We start from the raw sequence: 21053 nt of genomic DNA, 5'->3' as shown, positions 1-21053 counted from the left end.
CAGAATTTGTATCCCCTATCTTTATAGCTGGTATTGCAACCTACCATCAGGTGTTTTAGCTTCATATATACCTTAGCTCATACCCAATTACTACAGTAAATCTGAGGAATTTTTGTCTTTATTTAGTACACTTGCATAGTGGATACATTTTCTGGCAGCCACCATCTGTCAGCCTACCAGAATTTGTATCCCCTATCTTCATAGCTGGTATTGCACCCTACCATCAGTTGTTTTAGCTTCATATATACCTTAGCTCATACCCAATTACTACAGGAAATCTGAGGAAGTTTTGGCTTTATTTAGTACACTTAGTACACTTTAGTACAGTCAACTGCTACATTTCCACCTCAAGTGATATACTGGGAACATTTATTATGCTTACTTTTGATGAGAAGTGGCATTTACCGCACGCAGTAGTGAGCAATATTATGTTGATTACGCCAAGCACGTGTATTTGTTTGTCCCAGTGCCTTCCCATCAGCCCCCACGCGCCGGAGATGCTGAAAACGCTTCTAACCGCATCCTCACGAGCACCACTAGCTTAGCTTATGGCAAGCTAAAAGTGAATACTTATTTTGATAGTACCTGTACCTGGATGTGTTGCTGTATGTGGTTAAATGATTTTTAAAAATGTTGAAAACATAAAAGGTTCATTCAGTAGTTCAGGGCAGTTGGAACCAAAATGGCGCCATGTTCTGAGTTGACATTACTGTATCTAGGCACACAAGGTTGAGCCACTCAGATTTCTCACTCCAAAATGACTAATAGGAGAGCAGCGTTCACGCCACATCAATGTGAGGCTGACACCACCCTGCTCAGAGTGCCGCTCTCATTGGACCAACATCGCACTCTCACGAGCACCACTAGCTTAGCTTATGACAAGCTAAAAGTGTACACTCTTGTTATGGCCGACGTGCTTGATGAATTCCTGCGCAAAAAAGTAGTTCCCAGATAAAATTATAAAGATAACTAAAGTTTTAAGAGTGGCCGTAATAAATATTTAAGAAACTTAAAGTTTATGAGCAACTTCATCCCCTATAATATGACTTGCAAGTTACTTACCACTCTTTACATGAATAATGGTCCCTCTCTTACAAAGCACCAGCATCACACCAAGCTCAGCCACTGCTGAAGCAGACTTTAAAAATATAAAACATGGCCTTTTCAAACATGAAACTTGCCTGTTCAAGTTGATTACTTCATTGCTCCTCATCTTTCCGTCATTGGAGGAAAGATGTGGGTTTGTTCTACAAATAAAATCAACAAAAATGAGACAACAGTGGGATCAGTGATGGTCACAGAAGCCAATCCAGCATCCATGACTGTCCACAGTGTAGGAGACGAGATGAAAATGGATGCTCACCCTTTTGTGGAATCTGATGTTGCCACAAACATTCCTCCAACAGATGAAGATGCAGTCCAAAACTGGAGGGGCCTAGTGGTTGCACCCCAAAAAAAGGAAAAGGACTTCCTACCTCTCTCCTTGCACTGAATGGCTCCATGCAGATCCATCTTTTGGGGTCAAAAGAGTGAAGGTGGGATTATTAAAAACTAGAAACCTTCATCAGCCTATTAGATTTCACAAAAAAACTGTCTCTGTGCTGAACACCCGTGCATTTGATGCGTTTTTTTCAGTGCTTATGATGTGCTTTCTGTGACAGCTCTGCATTTCAAAATGCTGTTAAGACAGACGCTGACAACCCAGTCTTGCAGCTGGTGAAAGGCATTGCCACAGATGGTGTGACCCAACAAACTCTTGGAGGGCAGAGCTGCTTAGTTCAATGTTTGAAGCAGTCCCGTTGAGGTCTGGTACCCTCCAAGTCAATACACAGTGCAACATCTCGACTGTCACTACAAACACAATGAGAACTGTATTGTGTTTATCTCATGAAACACTGCTCTTCACAGTGCTGCTATCTCTGCAATGGAGTGACAAGGGAAGTGCCACTTGTTCCTCCTGCCATTTCTGTCCCGATAGATTCTGTTACGGCTCAGCTTGAAACCGTTGTGGAAGAACTTTTTTTTTTAATAAAGGGACCATGTACAATAAAAACATAAATGTTTCCATTTGATGCATTGTACCAGAGTTAGCTTAAAGCTAATTTACATCTGCAGTCCCTTGACAAATCACAGTTAAAACATAAATAACGTCACAAAAAACATAAACTCAAAACTGCAAAACTATAAATCACCCACACAGAGATATACACTCCCATCCACACAACACACATTCGCACAATCCTATTTACATAATGTTTCAAAAAAATCAGTGGTTGCAGAATTGAGTACCTTTCAGAAAATTTTTCAATTTGTTCTTGAAACTTCCAATAGAATCAGAGTTCTTGATGCCGTCAGGGAGAGCATTCCACTGAGTCGTGGCTTTCACAGAGAAAGCTGACTGACCAAAAGCAGTACGACGGAAAGGCACAGAACAGTCTCTTATTGAAGATATTCTGGTAGATCTTATGGACTGCACTGGACGAATATTAACAAATTCACATAATGGGGAAGGAGCTAATCCATTCAAAATCTTGAATGTAAGACACAGATTAGAGAACAGTTTATAGTTCTCAAAACTAAACAGATGCAGCTTTTCTAGAATCCTGCAGTGATGATATTGCATAGATTTTTTTATCTAAAACGTTTAACATTTGTTTATATAGAGATTCCAGTGGCTTAGTAGTTGTTTCTCCAGCCTGCCCCCAACATGTGATACAATATGACAAATGAGAAAAAATCATAGCATGCATAAAGGTCTTTGCAGCATCCACTGAAAGACAGCCTCTAATATGTCTGAAATGCATCAAATTATATCTGATGGTTTTGGTCATTTTTTTCACATGTGACTTAAAATTAATATTTGAATCAATTACTACTCCAAGATATTTAAACTCCCTCACAATGTCAATCCTCTCAGCTTTTATAATCAGTTCATCACTCACACACTGGTTGGTTTTAGAAAAAAAACATACCTTTTGTCTTACTTATGTTTAGGCTGAGACATGACTGGTCAAGCCACTCCATAATCATTTCCATAGCAGCTGTCAGCTTCCTAGCTGCTAGTTCAGCAGTTTTTGCATGTGTGTATAAGACAGTATCATCAGCATACATTTGCAGATCCATGCCCTGACACACCTGTGGCAGATAATTAATATAAAGACTAAAGAGAAGGGGGCCCAAAACAGAACCTTGTGGCACACCCATTGTACACTTAATGTTATCTGAGAGAACATCCTTAACTTTAACACATTGCATCCTATCAGATAAATAAGAAGCCATCCATTGCAGCGTTTCTGATGAAATATTAAAATTTTAAAGTTTTGAAATAAGAACACTGATTTACCGTATCAAATGCTTTTCTCAAATCCAAGAATACGGCACCAACTACCCCCCCTTTATCTAATTTAAATTTTATCTGCTCAGTGAGATGCAAAACAGCTGTTTCAGTGGAGTGATTGGGCCTAAAGCCAAACTGCAATGGATGTAAACAAAATTTACTATCCGCGAGATATGTAGTCAGTTGCTTAATTACAACCTTCTCAGCAACTTTCGAAAGCACTGGAAGTATACAAGTACTTATTGGTCTGAAATTACTCGCTTCATGACGGTCACCAGACTTAAAGATAGGAGTGACAATGGCTTGCTTCCAAGCACTTAGAAAACCATTATGTTTTATTGATAAATTAAGTGAGCAATTGGTGGCACTAACGTAGCCTGGTGTTTTTTAATAAACATGGTATCGAACTGAAAAACATCCCTACATTTGGAATTCTTTAAAGAACTGATCATTTTATTCACTTCTGTGACATCTGTTTGAGCCAAAACGAAAGCTTCATCAGGAGGAGTGATAGGTGTAATATCCAATTCCCTTTCAGTGAAATTTCTCCCAAGATCATTTACTGAATCAATAAAATAATGATTAAGAATTTTAGCAACAGCAGACTTGTCATCCGTCAAAATTCCATCAGTATTCAATTGAATATCTTCTGGGACAAGTGGCTCATTCCTCATCAAATTATTGATGCCCTGCCATATTAGTTTGCTATTACCTTTAGCATTATGTAAAATATTTGTTGGGAAAGTGTAGTGACACGGACCCACAACAGGGGGCGTAAATGAACGGACAATGGAAGGAGTCAAATTATAACACTTTACTGTTGTGAATGACACAACCAAACACAGCAGATTAATCAATCAATAAGGTGTCGTGTGGGCAGGCTCGACGATAGGAGACGCCCGTCTGGAAACGAACCGGAACCACACGATTTCCACTGCCACCGAACCCGAGGAATACTGGAGCCGCCAAGTCCCAAAGTCCCCAGGTGGCCACCTTCATGGCGTGTCGGATCTGGTACTGCTGGCAGAAAGCAAAGACAATCAAGGGTGGGTGTGTGAACACCCAGTAACAATCCTGGTGGGAATTCCACCTCCACCTCTCACTCAATACTTGCAGCGATCCCTCAGAGGAAAAAGAGTGCCGTCTTGCACAGCCTCCACAAAAAGGACCGGTACTCCTGCAAACACTCACAATAAACTGATTTACAATATACCACAAAAAAAGGCTGAGGATATTACCTCTGGTAGAAGATGATATCTCTGCAGTGTGGTGGAGATGTCTTCCTGCTTTTATTCCAGATGTGGATTGGATGATTAGTGACAGCTGTCACAGATGATGGGTGACAGCTGTCACCACGCTTGTTCCTGAGGCGGCAGCGCCCTCTCGTGCCTGAAGCCCGCACTTCAGGCAGGGCGCCCTCTGGTGGTGGGCCAGCAGTACCTCCTCTTCTGGCGGCCCACACAACAGGACCCCCCCCTCAATGGGCGCCTCCTGGCGCCCGACCAGGCTTGTTCGGGTGGCGACGATAGAAATCGGCCAGGAGGGCCGGGTCCAGGATGAAGCTCCTCTTCACCCAGGAGCGTTCTTCGGGTCCATACCCCTCCCAGTCCACCAAATACTGAAAGCCCCGGCCCATTCGACGGACGTCCAAGAGCCGGCGAACTGTCCAAGCCGGTTCCCTGTCGATAATACGTGCAGGAGGCGGCGCCGGACTGGGTGCACAGAGGGGTGAGGTGTGATGCGGCTTGATTCTGGAGACATGGAAAACCGGATGGATCCGCAGTGAGGCTGGGAGTTGGAGCCTCACTGCGGTAGGACTGAGAAGCTTGAGGATGGGAAAGGGTCCAATGAAGCGGTCTTTCAGTTTAGGAGACTCGACCTGTAGTGGAATGTCCCTGGTGGAAAGCCATACCTCCTGCCCGGGCCGGTATGCGGGGGCCGGGGACCGTCGACGGTCTGCATGGGCTTTAGCCCTCGTCCGGGCCCTCAACAAGGCTGAACGGGCGGTGCGCCACACCCGACGGCATCTCCGCAGGTGGGCCTGGACCGAGGGCACACCGACCTCTCCCTCCACCAAAGGAAACAAAGGGGGTTGGTACCCAGACACACCTCGAACGGGGAGAGGCCGGTGGCAGAGGACACTTGGCTGTTATGAGCGTACTCGATCCAGGCCAGATGTTCACTCCAAGCCGTCGGGTGTGCGGAGGTCGTGCACCTAAGGGCCTTCTCCAACTCCTGGTTGGCCCGTTCGACCTGTCCGTTAGTCTGTGGGTGATACCCAGACGAGAGGCTTACGGTGGCCCCCAGTTCCCGCAGAAACTTCTCCACACCTGCGAGGAGAACTGGGGACCGCGATCCGAAACGATGTCTGTTGGTATCCCATGCAGCCAGACGACATGGTGGACCAGGAGATCCGCCGTCTCCTGGCTGACGGGAGCTTCGGGAGGGCCACGAAGTGGGCCCGCCTTGGAGAATCGGTCCACTATCGTGAGGATGGTGGTGTGTCCCCGGGACGGCGGGAGGCCCGTGACAAAATCCAGACCGATGTGGGACCAGGGGCGGTGAGGCACAGGAAGTGGCTGTAGGAGTCCCTGTGCCTTCTGGTGGGCCCGCCTTGCCCCTGCGCAGGTGGTGCAGGCCTGGATGTAAGCCCGGACATCAGTCTCCAGGGACGTCCACCAGAAGCGCTGCCGGACCACTGCCACGGTCCTACGCACCCCTGGGTGGCAGGAGAGCTTGGACCCGTGACAGAAGTCCAGAACGGCAGCTCTGGCCTCTGGTGGGACGTACAATCTGTCTTTCGGTCCTGTTCCGGGATCCGGGCTCCGTGCCAGGGCCTCCCGGATGGTCCTTCTCCACGTGCCCAGGTTAGGGGTAGCCACGATAGTGGACTCCGGTAGAATGGGTTCCGGTGGATCCGACAGCTTGGTCTTGACTTCCCGTTCATGCACCCGGGACAGGGCATCCGATCTTTGGTTCTTGGTCCCGGGGCGGTAGGTGATCCGGAAGTCAAAACGGCCAAAAAAAACAGTGACCAGCGGCTTGCCGGGGGTTCAGTCGCTTGGCGGTCCTGATATACTCCAGGTTCCGGTGGTCCGTGAAAACCGGAAAGGCACTGACCTCCCTCCAGCAGGTGGTCCTCCACTCCTCAAGAGCCTCTTTCAAACCGCAAGGAGCTCTCTATTGCCCACGTCATAGTTCCGCTCTGCTGGGGTCAACCTGCGGGAAAAATAGGCACACGGGGTGAAGAACCTTATCAGTCTCTCCGCTCTGGGATAGCACGGCTGCCTATCCCTGAGTCAGAGGCGTCCACTTCAACCACAGACTGGCGACTAGGATCGGGCTGCACCAAGACCGGTGCAGTCGAGAACCGGCGTTTCAACTCCCTAAACGCGGCTTCGCACCGATCCGACCAGGTGAAGGGAACTTTTGGTGAGGTCAGGGCCGTCAGGGGGCTAACTACCTGACTATACCCCTTAATGAATCTCCTGTAAAAATTTGCAAAGCCGAGGAACTGTTGCAGCTTCCTACGGCTCGTAGGTTGGGGCCAGTCTCTCACCGCTGCGACCTTGGCCGGATCCGGGGCGACGGAGTTGGAGGAGATGATAAACCCCAGGAAGGACAAAGAAGTGCGGTGAAACTCACACTTCTCGCCCTTCACAAACAGCCGGTTCTCCAACAACCGCTGCAGGACCTGATGTACATGCCGTACATGGGTCTCAGGGTCCGGAGAAAAGATGAGTATATCATCCAGGTATACGAAGAGGAATCGGTGCAGGAAGTCCCGCAAGACGTCATTAACCAAAGCTTGGAACGTCGCGGGGGCGTTAGTGAGGCCGAACGGCATGACCAGGTACTCAAAATGACCTAACGGGGTGTTGAATGCGTCTTCCATTCGTCTCCCTTCCGGATCCGAACTAGGTGGTATGCGTTCCTAAGATCCAACTTTGTGAAGATTTAGCTCCATGCAGGGGGGGTGAACACCGAATCCAACAAAGGCAACGGGTATCGGTTGCGAACCGTGATCTCGTTCAGCCCCCGGTAATCAATGCATGGACGAAGACCGCCATCTTTTTTGCCCACAAAAAAGAAACCTGCTCCCATCGGAGAGGTGGAGTTACGGATCAGCCCGGCAGCTAAGGAGTCCCAGATGTAGTTCTCCATTGATTCGCAGTCAGGTCGGGAGAGGTTGTACAGCCTGCTGGACAGGAACTCCACACCTGGCAACAAATCGATGGCACAATCGTACGGACGATGCGTGGGAAGAGTGAGTGCCCGATCCTTGCTAAAAACGTCAGCAAGATCGTGGTACTCAACTGGCATCGCCGACAGATTGGGGGGAACTTTGACCTGCTCCTTAGCCTGGGAACCGGGAGGAACCGAGGATCCCAAACACATCCGATGGCAGGTCTCGCTCCACTGTACCACCACCCCGGACGGCCAATCAATCCGGGGATTGTGTTTCAACATCCAGGGGAACCCCAGAATCACACGGGAGGTAGAAGGAGTCACAAAAAACTCAATCTCCTCTCTATGATTCCCTGACACTACCAGAGTTACTGGTGGTGTCCTGTGTGTGATTAAAGGGAGTAGGGTGCCATCTAGTGCTCGCACCTGCAATGGTGTAGGTAGCGCCACCAGAGGGAGCCCTACCTCCCTGGCCCATCTGCTGTCTAGCAGATTCCCTTCTGACCCTGTGTCTACCAGTGCTGGGGCCTGAAGGGTTAAATCCCCACTAAGGATTGTAACTGGGAGCCGTGTGGAAATATGTGTGTGTCCCACGTGAATTTCTTGGCCCACCCTAAGCCCAGTTTCTAGGGGCGGGCGTTGGTGTTTTAACCGTTCGGGGCAATTGCTCAATTGATGCTCCATTGAGCCACAAACAAAACACGCCCCGCGTGGAAACCTCCTCTGTCTATTAGGTGGTCTAAATGTGGCCCTGCTCGTGTCCATAGCTTCGTCAGCAGGGGGAGCTGTCGCCCCACAGGACGTAGAGGCCAGGGAGCGTGGGAAGGGCGGACCTTTCTCGGACCCGGAAGGAAGAGGGACGGCGCGCGCCCGGCCACGTCCTTCGTCTCGTTCCCGACGGCGTTCCTCCAACCGATTGTCTAACCGTATAACAAGATCAATAAGCCCATCTAATTCCCGCGGTTCATCCTTGGCCACTAGGTGCTCCTTTAGGACTGACGACAGTCCGTTTACAAAGGCGGCGCGGAGCGCCGCGTTATTCCAGCCGGACCTCACATGCGGAAGTCGACTGCATAAGCAGCTGCGCTTCGGCATCCCTGTCTCATCGACAGCAGCACTGTTGAAGCGGTCTCTCCCCTGTTAGGGTGATCAAACACAGTTCTGAACTCCCTCACAAACCCAGTGTACGTGTGAAGGAGCCGTGAACTTTGCTCCCAAAGCGCCGTAGCCCAAGCGCGTGCCTCTCCCCGAAGCACAGTGATCACATAAGCTATTTTGCTTGCGTCTGACGCGTACATGACGGGACGTTGTGCGAAGACGAGCGAACACTGCATAAGAAAGTCCGCGCACGTCTCCACACAACCTCCGTACGGCTCAGGAGGGCTTATGTATGCTTCAGGGGATGGTGGGAGGGGTTGTTGAACCACCACTGGAACATTTATATCCAGCACAGGGTCGGCAGGAGGAGGAGCTGCAGCAGCGCCCTGAGCGCTCGCCGCCACTTGCGCGGAGAGAGCCTCCACCCTGCGGTTCAGGAGGATGTTTTGCTCGGCTATTTGATCCATCCGAGCCGTAAAGGCGGTGAGAATATGCTGTAGCTCACCAATCACGCCTCCTGCAGATGCCTGCGCTCCCTGCTCTCCCATTGGTTGTTCAACAGCCTGGTGACGCCCCTCGGAGTCCATGACGCTAGCCGAGATATCCTGTTGGGAAAGTGTAGTGACACGGACCCACAACAGGGGGCGTAAATGAACGGACAATGGAAGGAGTCAAATTATAACACTTTACTGTTGTGAATGACACAACCAAACACAGCAGATTACAGAATGTGCAAAAGTCAATCAATAAGGTGTCGTGTGGGCAGGCTCGACGATAGGAGACGCCCGTCTGGAAACGAACCGGAACCACACGATTTCCACTGCCACCGAACCCGAGGAATACTGGAGCCGCCAAGTCCCGAAGTCCCCAGGTGGCCACCTTCACGGCGTGTCGGATCTGGTACTGCTGGCAGAAAGCAAAGACAATCAAGGGTGGGTGTGTGAACACCCAGTAACAATCCTGGTGGGAATTCCACCTCCACCTCTCACTCAATACTTGCAGCGATCCCTCAGAGGAAAAAGAGTGCCGTCTTGCACAGCCTCCACAAAAAGGACCGGTACTCCTGCAAACACTCACAATAAACTGATTTACAATATACCACAAAAAAAGGCTGAGGATATTACCTCTGGTAGAAGATGATATCTTGGCAGTGTGGTGGAGGTGTCTTCCTGCTTTTATTCCAGATGTGGATTGGATGATTAGTGACAGCTGTCACGGATGATGGGTGACAGCTGTCACCACGGCTTGTTCCTGAGGCGGCAGCGCCCTCTCGTGCCTGAAGCCCGCACTTCAGGCAGGGCGCCCTCTGGTGGTGGGCCAGCAGTACCTCCTCTTCTGGCGGCCCACACAACAATATTAAGATAAAATTGAGATTTAGCCTGCCTCAGTTCATAAATAACCTTATTCCTTAGGCCTTTAAAAATCAGCAAGTCTGTGCTCACTTTAGACTTAATGGCTTTTCTTAGCGCAGCATCCCTTTGCTTCATGAGTTTCCACACATTGTCAGTTAACCATGGTAGATTTTGCTTTCTTTTACATTTTTTCTGGATTTTAACAGTAAAACGTTCTCTTACAGAGTTAATATTATTGACAAATATATTACAACTGCCCTCCAAATCCTCAGAGGCTATTACATCCTCCCAGCTTAGATCACTGATTTCATTGTCAAACTCAGCTTGCTGAGTTTTGGGTATGCCTAAGAAATTTATTGGAGTTTTTGAACGAAATTTAAACCTATTTTTAGTAAGATTCCTAGCTACCAAAGTCAGATTATGATCAGATAACCCAGTAATAAGGTTATAACTTTTAGTTATTCTTTCTGGTTTATTGGTAAAAATTAGGTCAAGTTGTGTGCTAGATTTTTTGGCAATTCTTGTCACTCCTTTTATGAGCTGATCTAAGTTATATTTATCTGCCAAGCCTTTCAACTTTTTTCTCCTTACACTATCTCCCCAGTCTAAATTGAAATCACCCATAAGAATTAACTCTTTGTTGTGATTACATTCTCTGAGCATTTCTGTCAACTGATCATAAAATGCATCATTTGCAGAGGGGGGTCTGTACACTCCAGTAATTGTAAAAGACATTTGCTGGGATAAAATAATTTTCAATCCGACATATTCCAGCGTATTAGCAGCTTTAAAAACCACCCGTTCTCATTTAATGTCATTTCTTACATATATTAACACCCCTCCTCCCCGACCCACAGGTCTGTCCCGTCTGAAACACTGATAACCTGGCACCATAAATACATGAGAGGGAGTGGAGGACTGTAGCCACATTTCAGAAATACAAAGAAAATCCAGATTAGAATCTGACAATAAATGGATTAACTGATCACTTTTTGCAGCAATACTCCTAATGTTTAAATGTCCACCAAAAAGTCCCCTTGGTTTTAACTTCGGATCCAAAAGGACCTTCGCGTGATTAACAGTTTGAAAAGTTTTGTACAGCCTCTGCTTCCTCACAGCGGTTTGCCGACACGCTGAAACACTAGATGAGTTATTTATGTAGTTCACAGGATCGCTTAGATTTCCAACAAATAGCTACGGTGTGTTATTCAAACAATCACTCCCCGCGTTGATCAGGTCACACAAAAAAGGAGTCCAATTGCTCACCTGCTCCGGGGAACCATTCAGTTGGAGCCCCGTGCTGGTATCCTGTGCCTGCGGTGTTCCAACTCCAGGGCCAGGATTTAGATGTACATCTCCAGAGAGCAGGAGCAACACAAGCAGGAAGCCAGGTTGTGCGCGTGATGAAGCGGCTTGCTGCTGTCCAACTGTAGCTTTGCCCACCGCGGCCCGCCCGTGTTGTAGGACAGAAGAATAAATTGTGTAATATCCAAAAAGGTTGTGATGAAAACTTTCAGAATATCCACTTGGCGAGCATGTACCGATGTTAACTCCTGGTGTACCAGCAGCAACAGTCCTGCTGTGTCGTGATCCCACTGGCGTTCATGGCACAGGTGATTGACATCAATTGCTCCGGATAAGCAGATACGCACAGGTAGTGCAACAATGAACAACAGTGTAATTGCAAAAGCCACACGTTGAAACTCAGCCCAGATTTTACGACAAGCATGAAGATCACGAAAATAATTGCGGTTTAAAACCTCAGAGGTTTTAACAACAGATGAACGACCTTTTAGGTGCAATAAACGCGTAGATGCGCAGGACCTGCTCGACTGCGTGTCCAAGCCGCCGCCGTGTTCTTTCCCCCAAAAAAACTTCGGCTCAGCTTGACACCGTGTGGACGAAGGACTCCGCCTTCCTGAGTCTGCGTGCTTCAGGACCAATCCAGAATCATTCTCAGTGTCTATCAGATTTCAAAACAGCAGACTGCAACTCAGGAAATGTGTTCTGTGCAGGGACAGCTACAGCATTAGAGAAATGACATGGATTGACACTGACCTTGCAAACCACACAGAATTTTCCTTGAGTGAATTTCCCTCCAATATGGTTCTCCAAGGAAAAACATTCACTTTGAGGGCAGTCATTGCTTTTTGGGGAAGCTTGATCAAGGATGGTCTGGTGGCATTACATTGCATACTGCAGGAGAGCTTCTTGTGTGTGGGAGATGTATGATGACAAATGGCGTGACACCAGCATCTGAAAAAGAAAAGCTACAACCACATGCTGTGTTATACATAGTAGATTGAGCATTGTTGGGTTGTTTATGTGAACGACCACTGTTTGCCAGCTTGCTTGGACCCTGTTAGTTGCTGCATCTATATTGTTAGTCATAATTTGGTTTATTACAGTTACATGTTTAGGTTATGAGTTTGCATGCCAAGAGAATGTGCTCTCATCTTACTACATTGCGCAAATTTTGCTAAAATGTGCGCACGTTTCATTAAATTGTGCTCTCATTTTACCATTTGTATGCACAATTATACTGTGCTTGTTTTACTCAATCGTGTGCTCGTTTTGCTAGATTGTGTGTGCAATTTACTATACAGTGGTCCCTCGCTATAACGCGGTTCACCTTTCGCGGCCTCGCAGTTTAGCGGATTTTTTTTGTGCAATTTTGCATGCCTTTTTTAACAGCACATTGTGTTCTGCATCCTTATCAGGCTGGCATCACCGTGATTGCGCTCACTGCCTCCGATGTGTTTACTGAGTCTGCGGGCTCGGTAAACGCAGCAGCGGGCCACTCACACCGCCCTCATGTCTGCTGTGCTGAGCTGTACCAATCTGGCAACAGGTCCAGAGACTATGCTTGCTGTTTGATCCGGATGTTGACCGCAGAGCCGCAGAGCTCCGTGACTATGACTTGGATTCTTTGCGGTCCCGCATCCATACCTCCGGAGGCAGTGTGCTCTGCTTGTCTGTTTATAATCTTCTCGCACAGAAGAAAAAAAGAGAGTGTTTACACAGGAGAGAAAAGTGAGAAAATGTTAATGCCTGTTTGAGAAAAGTGTATAAAGTGTGTAGTGAGGAGTTTTACAGCCTTAAAACATTTATAATAATTGCAAAAAATAGCGCTGACTACTTCGGATTTTGCTTATCGCGGGTTATTTTTAGAATGTACTCCCACGATAAACGAGGGACCACTGTAACCTTTATTTACCAGCTCATACTCCTTGTCAGCTTGTCGTAACACCTGAACGCTGCACAAAACAGCATTTTCAGATCACTTTTAACCCAAGTTTAAGACAGCAAATAATTTATTTCTATGTAATCTAAAGCCGGACGACCGCATAATGACACTAAGCAAGATGAGGCACTCTAGCAACGGCTCACAGGCTGCATCCGCCATCACGTGGATTAAATAGAAATTGATGTTCTCACTTCTCCCACCAAATCATTGTGCTTTCCTCCTTTGTTTTCCAGCCCTTTCTTCATAGTTTTTGTCTTGCTTGCTTTGCTGTGTTTTTTTTGCTTGCTTTGCTGTGAATCATATTGCACGGGAAAATTGCACATGGTTTACAGATATTGCACAAGAAAACTTGAAAGGTGCGGGTTAGAGTGATTTGTTATTGTTCAGTGCAGGTGATCGCTCTGGGGGAGAAAGTGTCCTAAGTCTGTTTGTCCTAGTTTTGATTGACCTATACTGTCGGCCGGGGTGGGTAGTAGGTCAACAGTTGGGTTGGCTGGGGTGGGATTGCCTTTGCTGATGCTGGCAGCTCTGCTGAGGTAGCGAGAGCTGGCAATGTCTTGCCAGGCTGGGCAGAGAGCAACCAGTGATCCCTGTGCCATTTTGATCACCCTCTGCAGCGCTCTCCTGTCTGCTGCCGAGCACCCCCCGTACCACGCTGTAATGCAGGTACGTCAGGATGCTCCTCGATGGTGACTGTAGAACAACACCAGCAGCTTCTCCTCCAGATTGTTTTTCTCCGAGCACCCTCAGGAAGTGGAGTCGCTGCTGGGCTTTCTTCACCACCACTGTGGTGTTGGCAGTCCAGGAGAAGCTGTCAGAGAGCTGCACTCCCAGGAACCTGATGGAGCTGACCCTTTCCACACAGTCCCCTTGGATGTACAGCGGGGCTGGGTCAGCCCTGTTCTTCCTGAAGTCCAGGATTATTTCTTTTGTTTTTGTGGTGTTCAGCGGCAGGTTAGTAGTCTGAACACCACGCTGTCAGTCGGTTTTGACCTCATCTCTGTAGTCAGTCTCATCCCCCCTGAGATGAGCCCAATCACGGTGGTGTCGCTCCGCAAACTTTACTGATGGGTTTGTGGGATGGGTCGGAGAGCAGTCGTGCGTGTAAAGGGTGAACAGGAGGGGGCTCAGTACACAGCCTGAGGGGAACCGGTGCTGAGTGTGATGGTGGAGGAAATGTGGGGGCCAAGTTTCATGGACTGTGGGGTGGTTTTTGCGGAAGTCCTTGATCCACCTGGCAGATGGGGGTGGAGATGCCCAGATGTGTCAGTTTCTGGACCAGGATCTCCGGGATGATGTGGGTGAAGGCCTGAGCTGAGTCCAGGAAGAGCATCCTCACTTAGCTCCCCTGGTGCTCCAGGTGGCTCAGCGCGGTGTGTGAGAGCTGTGGTGATAGCGTCCTCTGTGGAGCGGTTTGCCCTGTAGGCAAACTGCTGGGGGCCCAGAGTGGGAGGCAGACAGGCTCTGATGTGCTGAGAGACCAGTCTTTCAAAGCACTCATGACCACAGACGTAAGTGCAACAGGCCTGTAGTCATTTATGCTCTCCACTCCTGACTTCTTTGGGACTGGAATGATGTGGAGGATTTGAGGCAAAGTGGAATGATGGCCTGCGACAGGGACAGGTTGAAGATGCAGATGAACTCCAGCCAGTTGGTCAGCACACGCTCACGCTTTCAGTACCTTTCCAGGTACAACCATCGGGGCCGGCTGCCTTCCTGGGTTCACCGCCTTCAGCACACGTCTCACTTCGTGTTCCTGAAGTGTTAGTGTGCTAGTGCTGGAGGGTGGGTGGGTGGAGTTTGCTGCTGGACTGTCTGCTTCGAAGCGGGCAAAGAAGCGGTTCAGCTCCTCTGCCAGCTAGGCGTCAGACCTAGCAAGATAGTTTAAAGATAGTAAAATGTATGCCCACAGTAATACTGACTAAACATTTCAGTTGCTAATAGGGATGGGTATTGATAAGATTTGTCTATCGATTCTGCTTATCGATCCTGGATTTTTTTTTTCTCATTTGTCTCTCACAGTTGAAGTGTACCTATGTTGAAATTGCAGACCTCTCTCATCTTTCTAAGTAGGAGAACTTGCACAATCAGGGACTGACTAAATACTTTTTGCCCCACTGTAAAAAAAATAATAAATAAAATAATGTGTGTGTAAAATGCAGTATGGGGAGTCCACCTGCTACTTCGGTCTATCTCTATAGCTGCATTGAACCATTATAATGCACCCAAACAATCTGACAAACAATCCAAATAAACTACTAAATGTGCTTTTTTAGATTTCACATTCTTGTCTTTATTACCAAAACACTAATCAGATTGATCTATTTCATTCTGATTGATGACTGTATGTATGAGACGTTTATCCATCCATCCATCCATCCATCCATTTTGTATTCCCGCTTACTCCAAACAAGGGTCACTGGGGGCTGGAGCCTATTCCAGCAGTCATAGGGTTGAGGGAGAGGTACACCCTGGACAGGACGCAGTCTGCTGCAGGGTCACATACAGTAGTGTTCAGAATAATAGTAGTGCTATGTGACTAAAAAGATTAATTCAGGTTTTGAGTATATTTCTTATTGTTACATGGGAACAAGGTACCAGTAGATTCAGTAATTTCTCACAAATCCAAATCCAACAAACCAAGCATTCATGATATGCACACTCTAAGGCTATGAAATTGGGCTATTAGTAAAAAAAAAAAAAAAAAAGTAGAAAAGGGGGTGTTCACAATAATAGTAGCATCTGCTGTTGATGCTACACACTCAAACTATTATGTTCAAACTGCTTTTTTTTTTTAGCAATCCTGTGAATCACTAAACTAGTGTTTAGGTTGTATAACCACAGATTTCATGATTTCTTCACATCTGCGAGGCATGTTGTTGATTTGGAACCAAGATTTTGCTGGTTTACTAGTGTGCTTGGGTCATTGTCTTGTTGAAACACCCATTTCAAGGGCATGTCCTCTTCAGCAATAAGGCAACATGACCTCTTCAAGTATTTTGACATATCCAAACTGATCCATGATACCTGGTATGCAATATATAGCCCAACACCATAGTAGGAGAACTGCCCATATCATGATGCCTGCACACAATGCTTCACTGTCCTTCACTGTGAACTGTGGCTTGAATTCAGAGTTTGGGGGTCGTCTCACAAACTGTCTGTGGCCCTTGGACCCAAAAAGAACAATTTACCCTCATCAGTCCACAAATATTCCTCCATTCTCTTTAGGCCAGTTGATGAGTTCTTTGGCAAATTGTAACCTTTTCTGCACGTCTTTTATTTAACAGAGGGACTGTGCGGGGGTTTTTGCAAATAAATTAGCTTCACACTGGTGTCTTCTAACTGTCACAGCACTTACAGGTAACTCCAGACTGTCTTTGAGTCATCCTGGAGCTTGATCAGTGGGTGAGCCTTTGCCATTCTGATTATTATTCTATTCATTTTGATGGTTGTTTTCCGTTTTCTTCCACGCGTCTGTTTTTTTTTTTTTTTTTGTCCATTTTAAAGCATTGGAGATCATTGTAGATGAACAGCCTATAATTTTTTGCACCTGCATTTAAGTTCCCCCCTCTCCAATCAACTTTTTAATCAAACGCTGTTCTTCTGAACAATGTCTTGAACGTCCCATTTTCCTCAGGCTTTCAAAGAGAAAAGCATGTTCAACAAGTGCTGGCTTCATCCTTAAATAGGGGACACCTGATTCACACCTGTTTGTTCTACAAAATTGACAAACTCACTGACTGAATGCCACACTACTATTATTGTGAACACCGCCTTTTCTACTTTTTTTACTAATAGCCCAATTTCATAGCCTTAAGAGTGTGCATATCATGAATGCTTGGTCTTGCTGGATTTGTGAGAATCTACTGAATCTACTGGTACCTTGTTTCCCATGTAACAATAAGAAATATACTCAAAACCTGGATTAATTTTTTTAGTCACATAGCACTACTATTCTGAACACTACTGTATGGACAGAAATATATTCACTCCCGCACATACATCTACAGTCAATTTAGAGTCACCAAATCACTTAATCTGCATGTCATTTGAAGAGGGAGGAAGCCGGAGCAGCCAGAGAGAACCCACACAAACACGAAGAGAACATGCAATCTCCACACAGAAAGGCTCAGGTGGGAAGTGATCCTATGACCACGTTGCTGTGAGGAACAGTGCTAACCACTAAGCCAATATGCTGCCCTGAGATGTTTATGTCCACATTATTAGTCATTTTGTTCATCATTAATTTAATAATTAATTTACATGGACTCTAATTACGGGTTCATGTAAATGTAGCTGGTAAAACCAAGGATTATTGCTAAATTTGTCCATTCTTATCCCATTTTAAATAATGTGATATTAGTCATGGCTCAAGATACTTGACCATACATCATTCTCAAAATACTCCAAGTATGTGAGTGCACTGGCACCTCTTGTAGTGTCTCTGAACCCAGACTTGTATACGGGGAGCATTCCTAACCTAGAATAGTCAGGCTTGGCATTGGTGTTTGTTTTTCTTTATTCTCTTTTAATTGTTCATGTAAAAAAATCTCATCAAATCAGGTATTTCTGCAGGTGTGTGCCCGCTTAAATCTGTGTCTCTGTGTGACTTTTGAGTTGTCTTGTTTCTTACAGGTATTCGTACTGGAAAGGTAAGGGTAATTGGAGTAAAAGGACGTAATGTTACCTTGCCATGTGTAATGAAAGAAACGAAGGAGTCCACCTCGCAAGTTTCCTGGCAGAGGAATACGAGGAAAACACCTCACAATTCCAACTTCTTCACCGTCACTGCAGACGATCCCTTGGTTTTCAGTGGTGACACTTCACGATTTGTGTTTACTGGGAGCCTTCAGGAACATATTGGCTCTCTGCAGCTCATCAGTGTGACAGTGGAGGATGAAGGTTTATATACCTGCATCTTCACGTTGTTTCCCAGTGGCAACGTTGACACAAAAATCCAGCTGACTGTCATTGGCAAGTTAACGTTTTCTGTTTTACAAAATCATTTGTGTTTAGTGTTTTCCACTAACTGTGCTTCCTTGTTTGTTTTTAATTGACTAATTTAATATTTGGTCATTCTTTCAGTCCCTCCTGTCACAAGTCTGACACATGAGCATCTTGTTTTGGGTAATGAGAATGTTACCCTCGCAACGTGCACGGCTGCTGATTCCAAGCCTCCTGTTCAAGTGAAATGGCTGACCGGGGATTTGAAAGGAGTGCGAGCAACAATCAGCAATACTTCACATCCAAACGGGACGACAACCACAGTCAGCACTCTGGTCGGGGTACCAACCCAAGAGATGAATCATCAGCTGGTCCGATGCCGCATCACATATGTAGCTCTGTCGAAGGAGGAAACCCTGTCCTTCAGTCTACAGGTCAATTGTATGTGAACTTTTCTGTTTGTTTTTTAACTACAAATAGCTGAGAATGTTGTGGTGGGTGTAACTGCATATTGTTCACAAGTTTAGTTTAACCAAATTACATGTGTCCCAAGAATGTTCCCTGTGAATTTGAAGACCCTGGCAGTAATAGGACTGCACTTACACTGAGCACAGATAGACAGACAGACAGACAGATGGATGCAAGATCTTCACAATAATAATAATAATAACTTTTATTTAACCAGATAAAAGCCCACTGAGATCAAGACCTCTTTTACAAGGGTGATCTAGTCAAGAAAGGCAGCAGTACACGTCATAATAGACAGCTTAACATCATCAAGAGAATGTTAATAGCAAAAAATAAATACATTCATCTTGGTCATTGAGTTGTAACGATGTGTGTGGGGAAAAAACAGATTAGACTTGAAAAAATCATCAGCTGGTCCGATGCCTCATCACATCTGTAGCTCTGAAGGAGGAAATCCTGTCCTTCAGTTGTATGTAAACTTTTCCTTTTCTTTTTAAGTACAAATATACAGTACATAAGAAATGCATAGCTGAGAATGTTGTGGTGGCTATAACTGCATATTGTTCATCAGTTTAACCAAATTACAAACATAGTTTGTTCAACGCAGGCATGATATGGGACAACCAAACAAAAAAAATGAAGCCATTCCCATAACAAATCTGGTTGGGAATATATACACTCAACAAAAATAAACGCAACACTTTTGGTTTTGCTCCATTTTGTATGAGATGAACTCAAAGATCTAAAACTTTTTCCACATACACAATATCACCATTTCTCTCAAATATTGTTCACAAACCAGTCTAAATCTGTGATAGTGAGCACTTCTCCTTTGCTGAGATAATCCATCCCACCTCACAGGTGTGCCATATCAAGATGCTGATTAGACACCATGATTAGTGCACAGGTGTGCCTTAGACTGCCCACAATAAAAGGCCACTCTGAAAGGTGCAGTTTTATCACACAGCACAATGCCACAGATGTCGCAAGATTTGAGGGAGCGTGCAATTGGCATGCTGACACCAGGAATGTCAACCAGAGCTGTTGCTCGTGTATTGAATGTTCATGTCTCTACCATAAGCCGTCTCCAAAGTCGTTTCAGAGAATTTGGCAGTACATCCAACCAGCCTCACAACCGCAGACCACGTGTAACCACACCAGCCCAGGACCTCCACATCCAGCATGTTCACCTCCAAGATCGTCTGAGACCAGCCACTCGGACAGCTGCTGGAACAATCGGTTTGCATAACCAAAGAATTTCTGCACAAACTGTCAGAAACCGTCTCTGGGAAGCTCATCTGCATGCTCGTCGTCCTCATCGGGGTCTTGACCTGACTCCAGTTCGTCGTCGTAACCAACGTGAGTGGGCAAATGCTCACATTCGCTGGCGTTTGGCACGTTGGAGAGGTGTTCTCTTCATGGATGATGCGAAGGAGATGTGTTGCACTGCATGAGGCAAATGGTGGTCACACCAGATACTGACTGGTATCCCCCCCCTAAAACAAAACTGCAACTTCCAGAGTGGCCTTTTATTGTGGGCAGTCTAAGGCACACCTGTGCACTAATCATGATGTCTAATCAGCATCTTGATATGGCACACCTGTGAGGTGGGATGGATTATCTCAGCAAAGGAGAAGTGCTCACTATCACAGATTTAGACTGGTTTGTGAACAATATTTGAGGGAAATGGTGATATTGTGTATGTGGAAAAAGTTTTAGATCTTTGAGTTCATCTCATACAAAATGGGAGCAAAACCAAAAGTGTTGCGTTTATATTTTTGTTGAGTATATATTATGTAAAATACATTTTCCCTACCCAATATCAAGGCATTTGCTTGTAGTTGTGGTGTTTTATTTTCTCAAAGCAAGTCTGTGTGCATGAGTGGGTGCTGCATCTACCACATAATGGAACTGCCCTGGGTCTTGAAGGACAATCACTCAGACAGACAACCAATCCATTCCCACCCTTGAATATAATCATGTAATTACCACAACCAGTCCACTGAAATCGGCCACTGCACAGAGGCACCAGATTCAAACCTGGGGTGGCTCTTGTGGGTGGTCACCTGGAACTGCCTTTTCCTGAACAAGGATGACTGTCTTCTGCTGTGGCGTTTGCATGTTTAAAATCTCCAGAATCATTGTGTTGTGTCAGCTACAATCAACTTGGAATATCTTCCTTTTCCAACTTTTGACAGCATTTGCTCCATCATCTGCATGTCTACACATCCATGGATGAACCAAATACAAGTTGAGGTTTTGACCCCCATTGTTTTGTTTACTCTTAACAGTGAATGACGCAAGGGACGGGACAAAGCAAAAAAAAAAAAAATTAACATCTTCAGTTTAGTTCCATGTTTGCTGTAAGTCTTGTGACCACTATGCACACTTGCAGAAAGGACATGATACGACACAC

General features: G+C 46.1%; 2 protein-coding genes across 2 annotated transcripts; one reads left to right on the top strand and one right to left on the bottom strand.

The window, feature by feature from the left end:
• Positions 1-3672: 3672 nt before the first annotated feature.
• On the bottom strand, positions 3673-10718 carry LOC117525349. Its single transcript, XM_034187185.1, has 2 exons — positions 9981-10718; positions 3673-4070 (listed from the first exon to the last, which is right to left on the bottom strand). The coding sequence occupies exons 1-2, from the start codon at positions 10708-10710 to the stop codon at positions 3673-3675; spliced, it is 1128 nt and encodes a 375-aa protein (XP_034043076.1). The 5' UTR covers positions 10711-10718.
• Positions 10719-11518: 800 nt separating this feature from the next.
• Positions 11519-18632, top strand: LOC117525348 (nectin-1-like). Its single transcript, XM_034187184.1, has 3 exons — positions 11519-11588; positions 17861-18199; positions 18311-18632. Exons 1-3 carry the CDS (start codon positions 11519-11521, stop codon positions 18616-18618), a joined length of 717 nt encoding a protein of 238 aa, XP_034043075.1. The 3' UTR covers positions 18619-18632.
• The last annotated feature ends 2421 nt before the right edge of the window (positions 18633-21053 follow it).

This window comes from Thalassophryne amazonica, chromosome 14 (assembly GCF_902500255.1).
Source record: "Thalassophryne amazonica chromosome 14, fThaAma1.1, whole genome shotgun sequence".
NCBI lineage: Eukaryota > Metazoa > Chordata > Actinopteri > Batrachoidiformes > Batrachoididae > Thalassophryne > Thalassophryne amazonica.
Note: the sequence above shows the minus strand (reverse complement) of the source record. Positions and strands in the feature narration are given on the sequence as shown.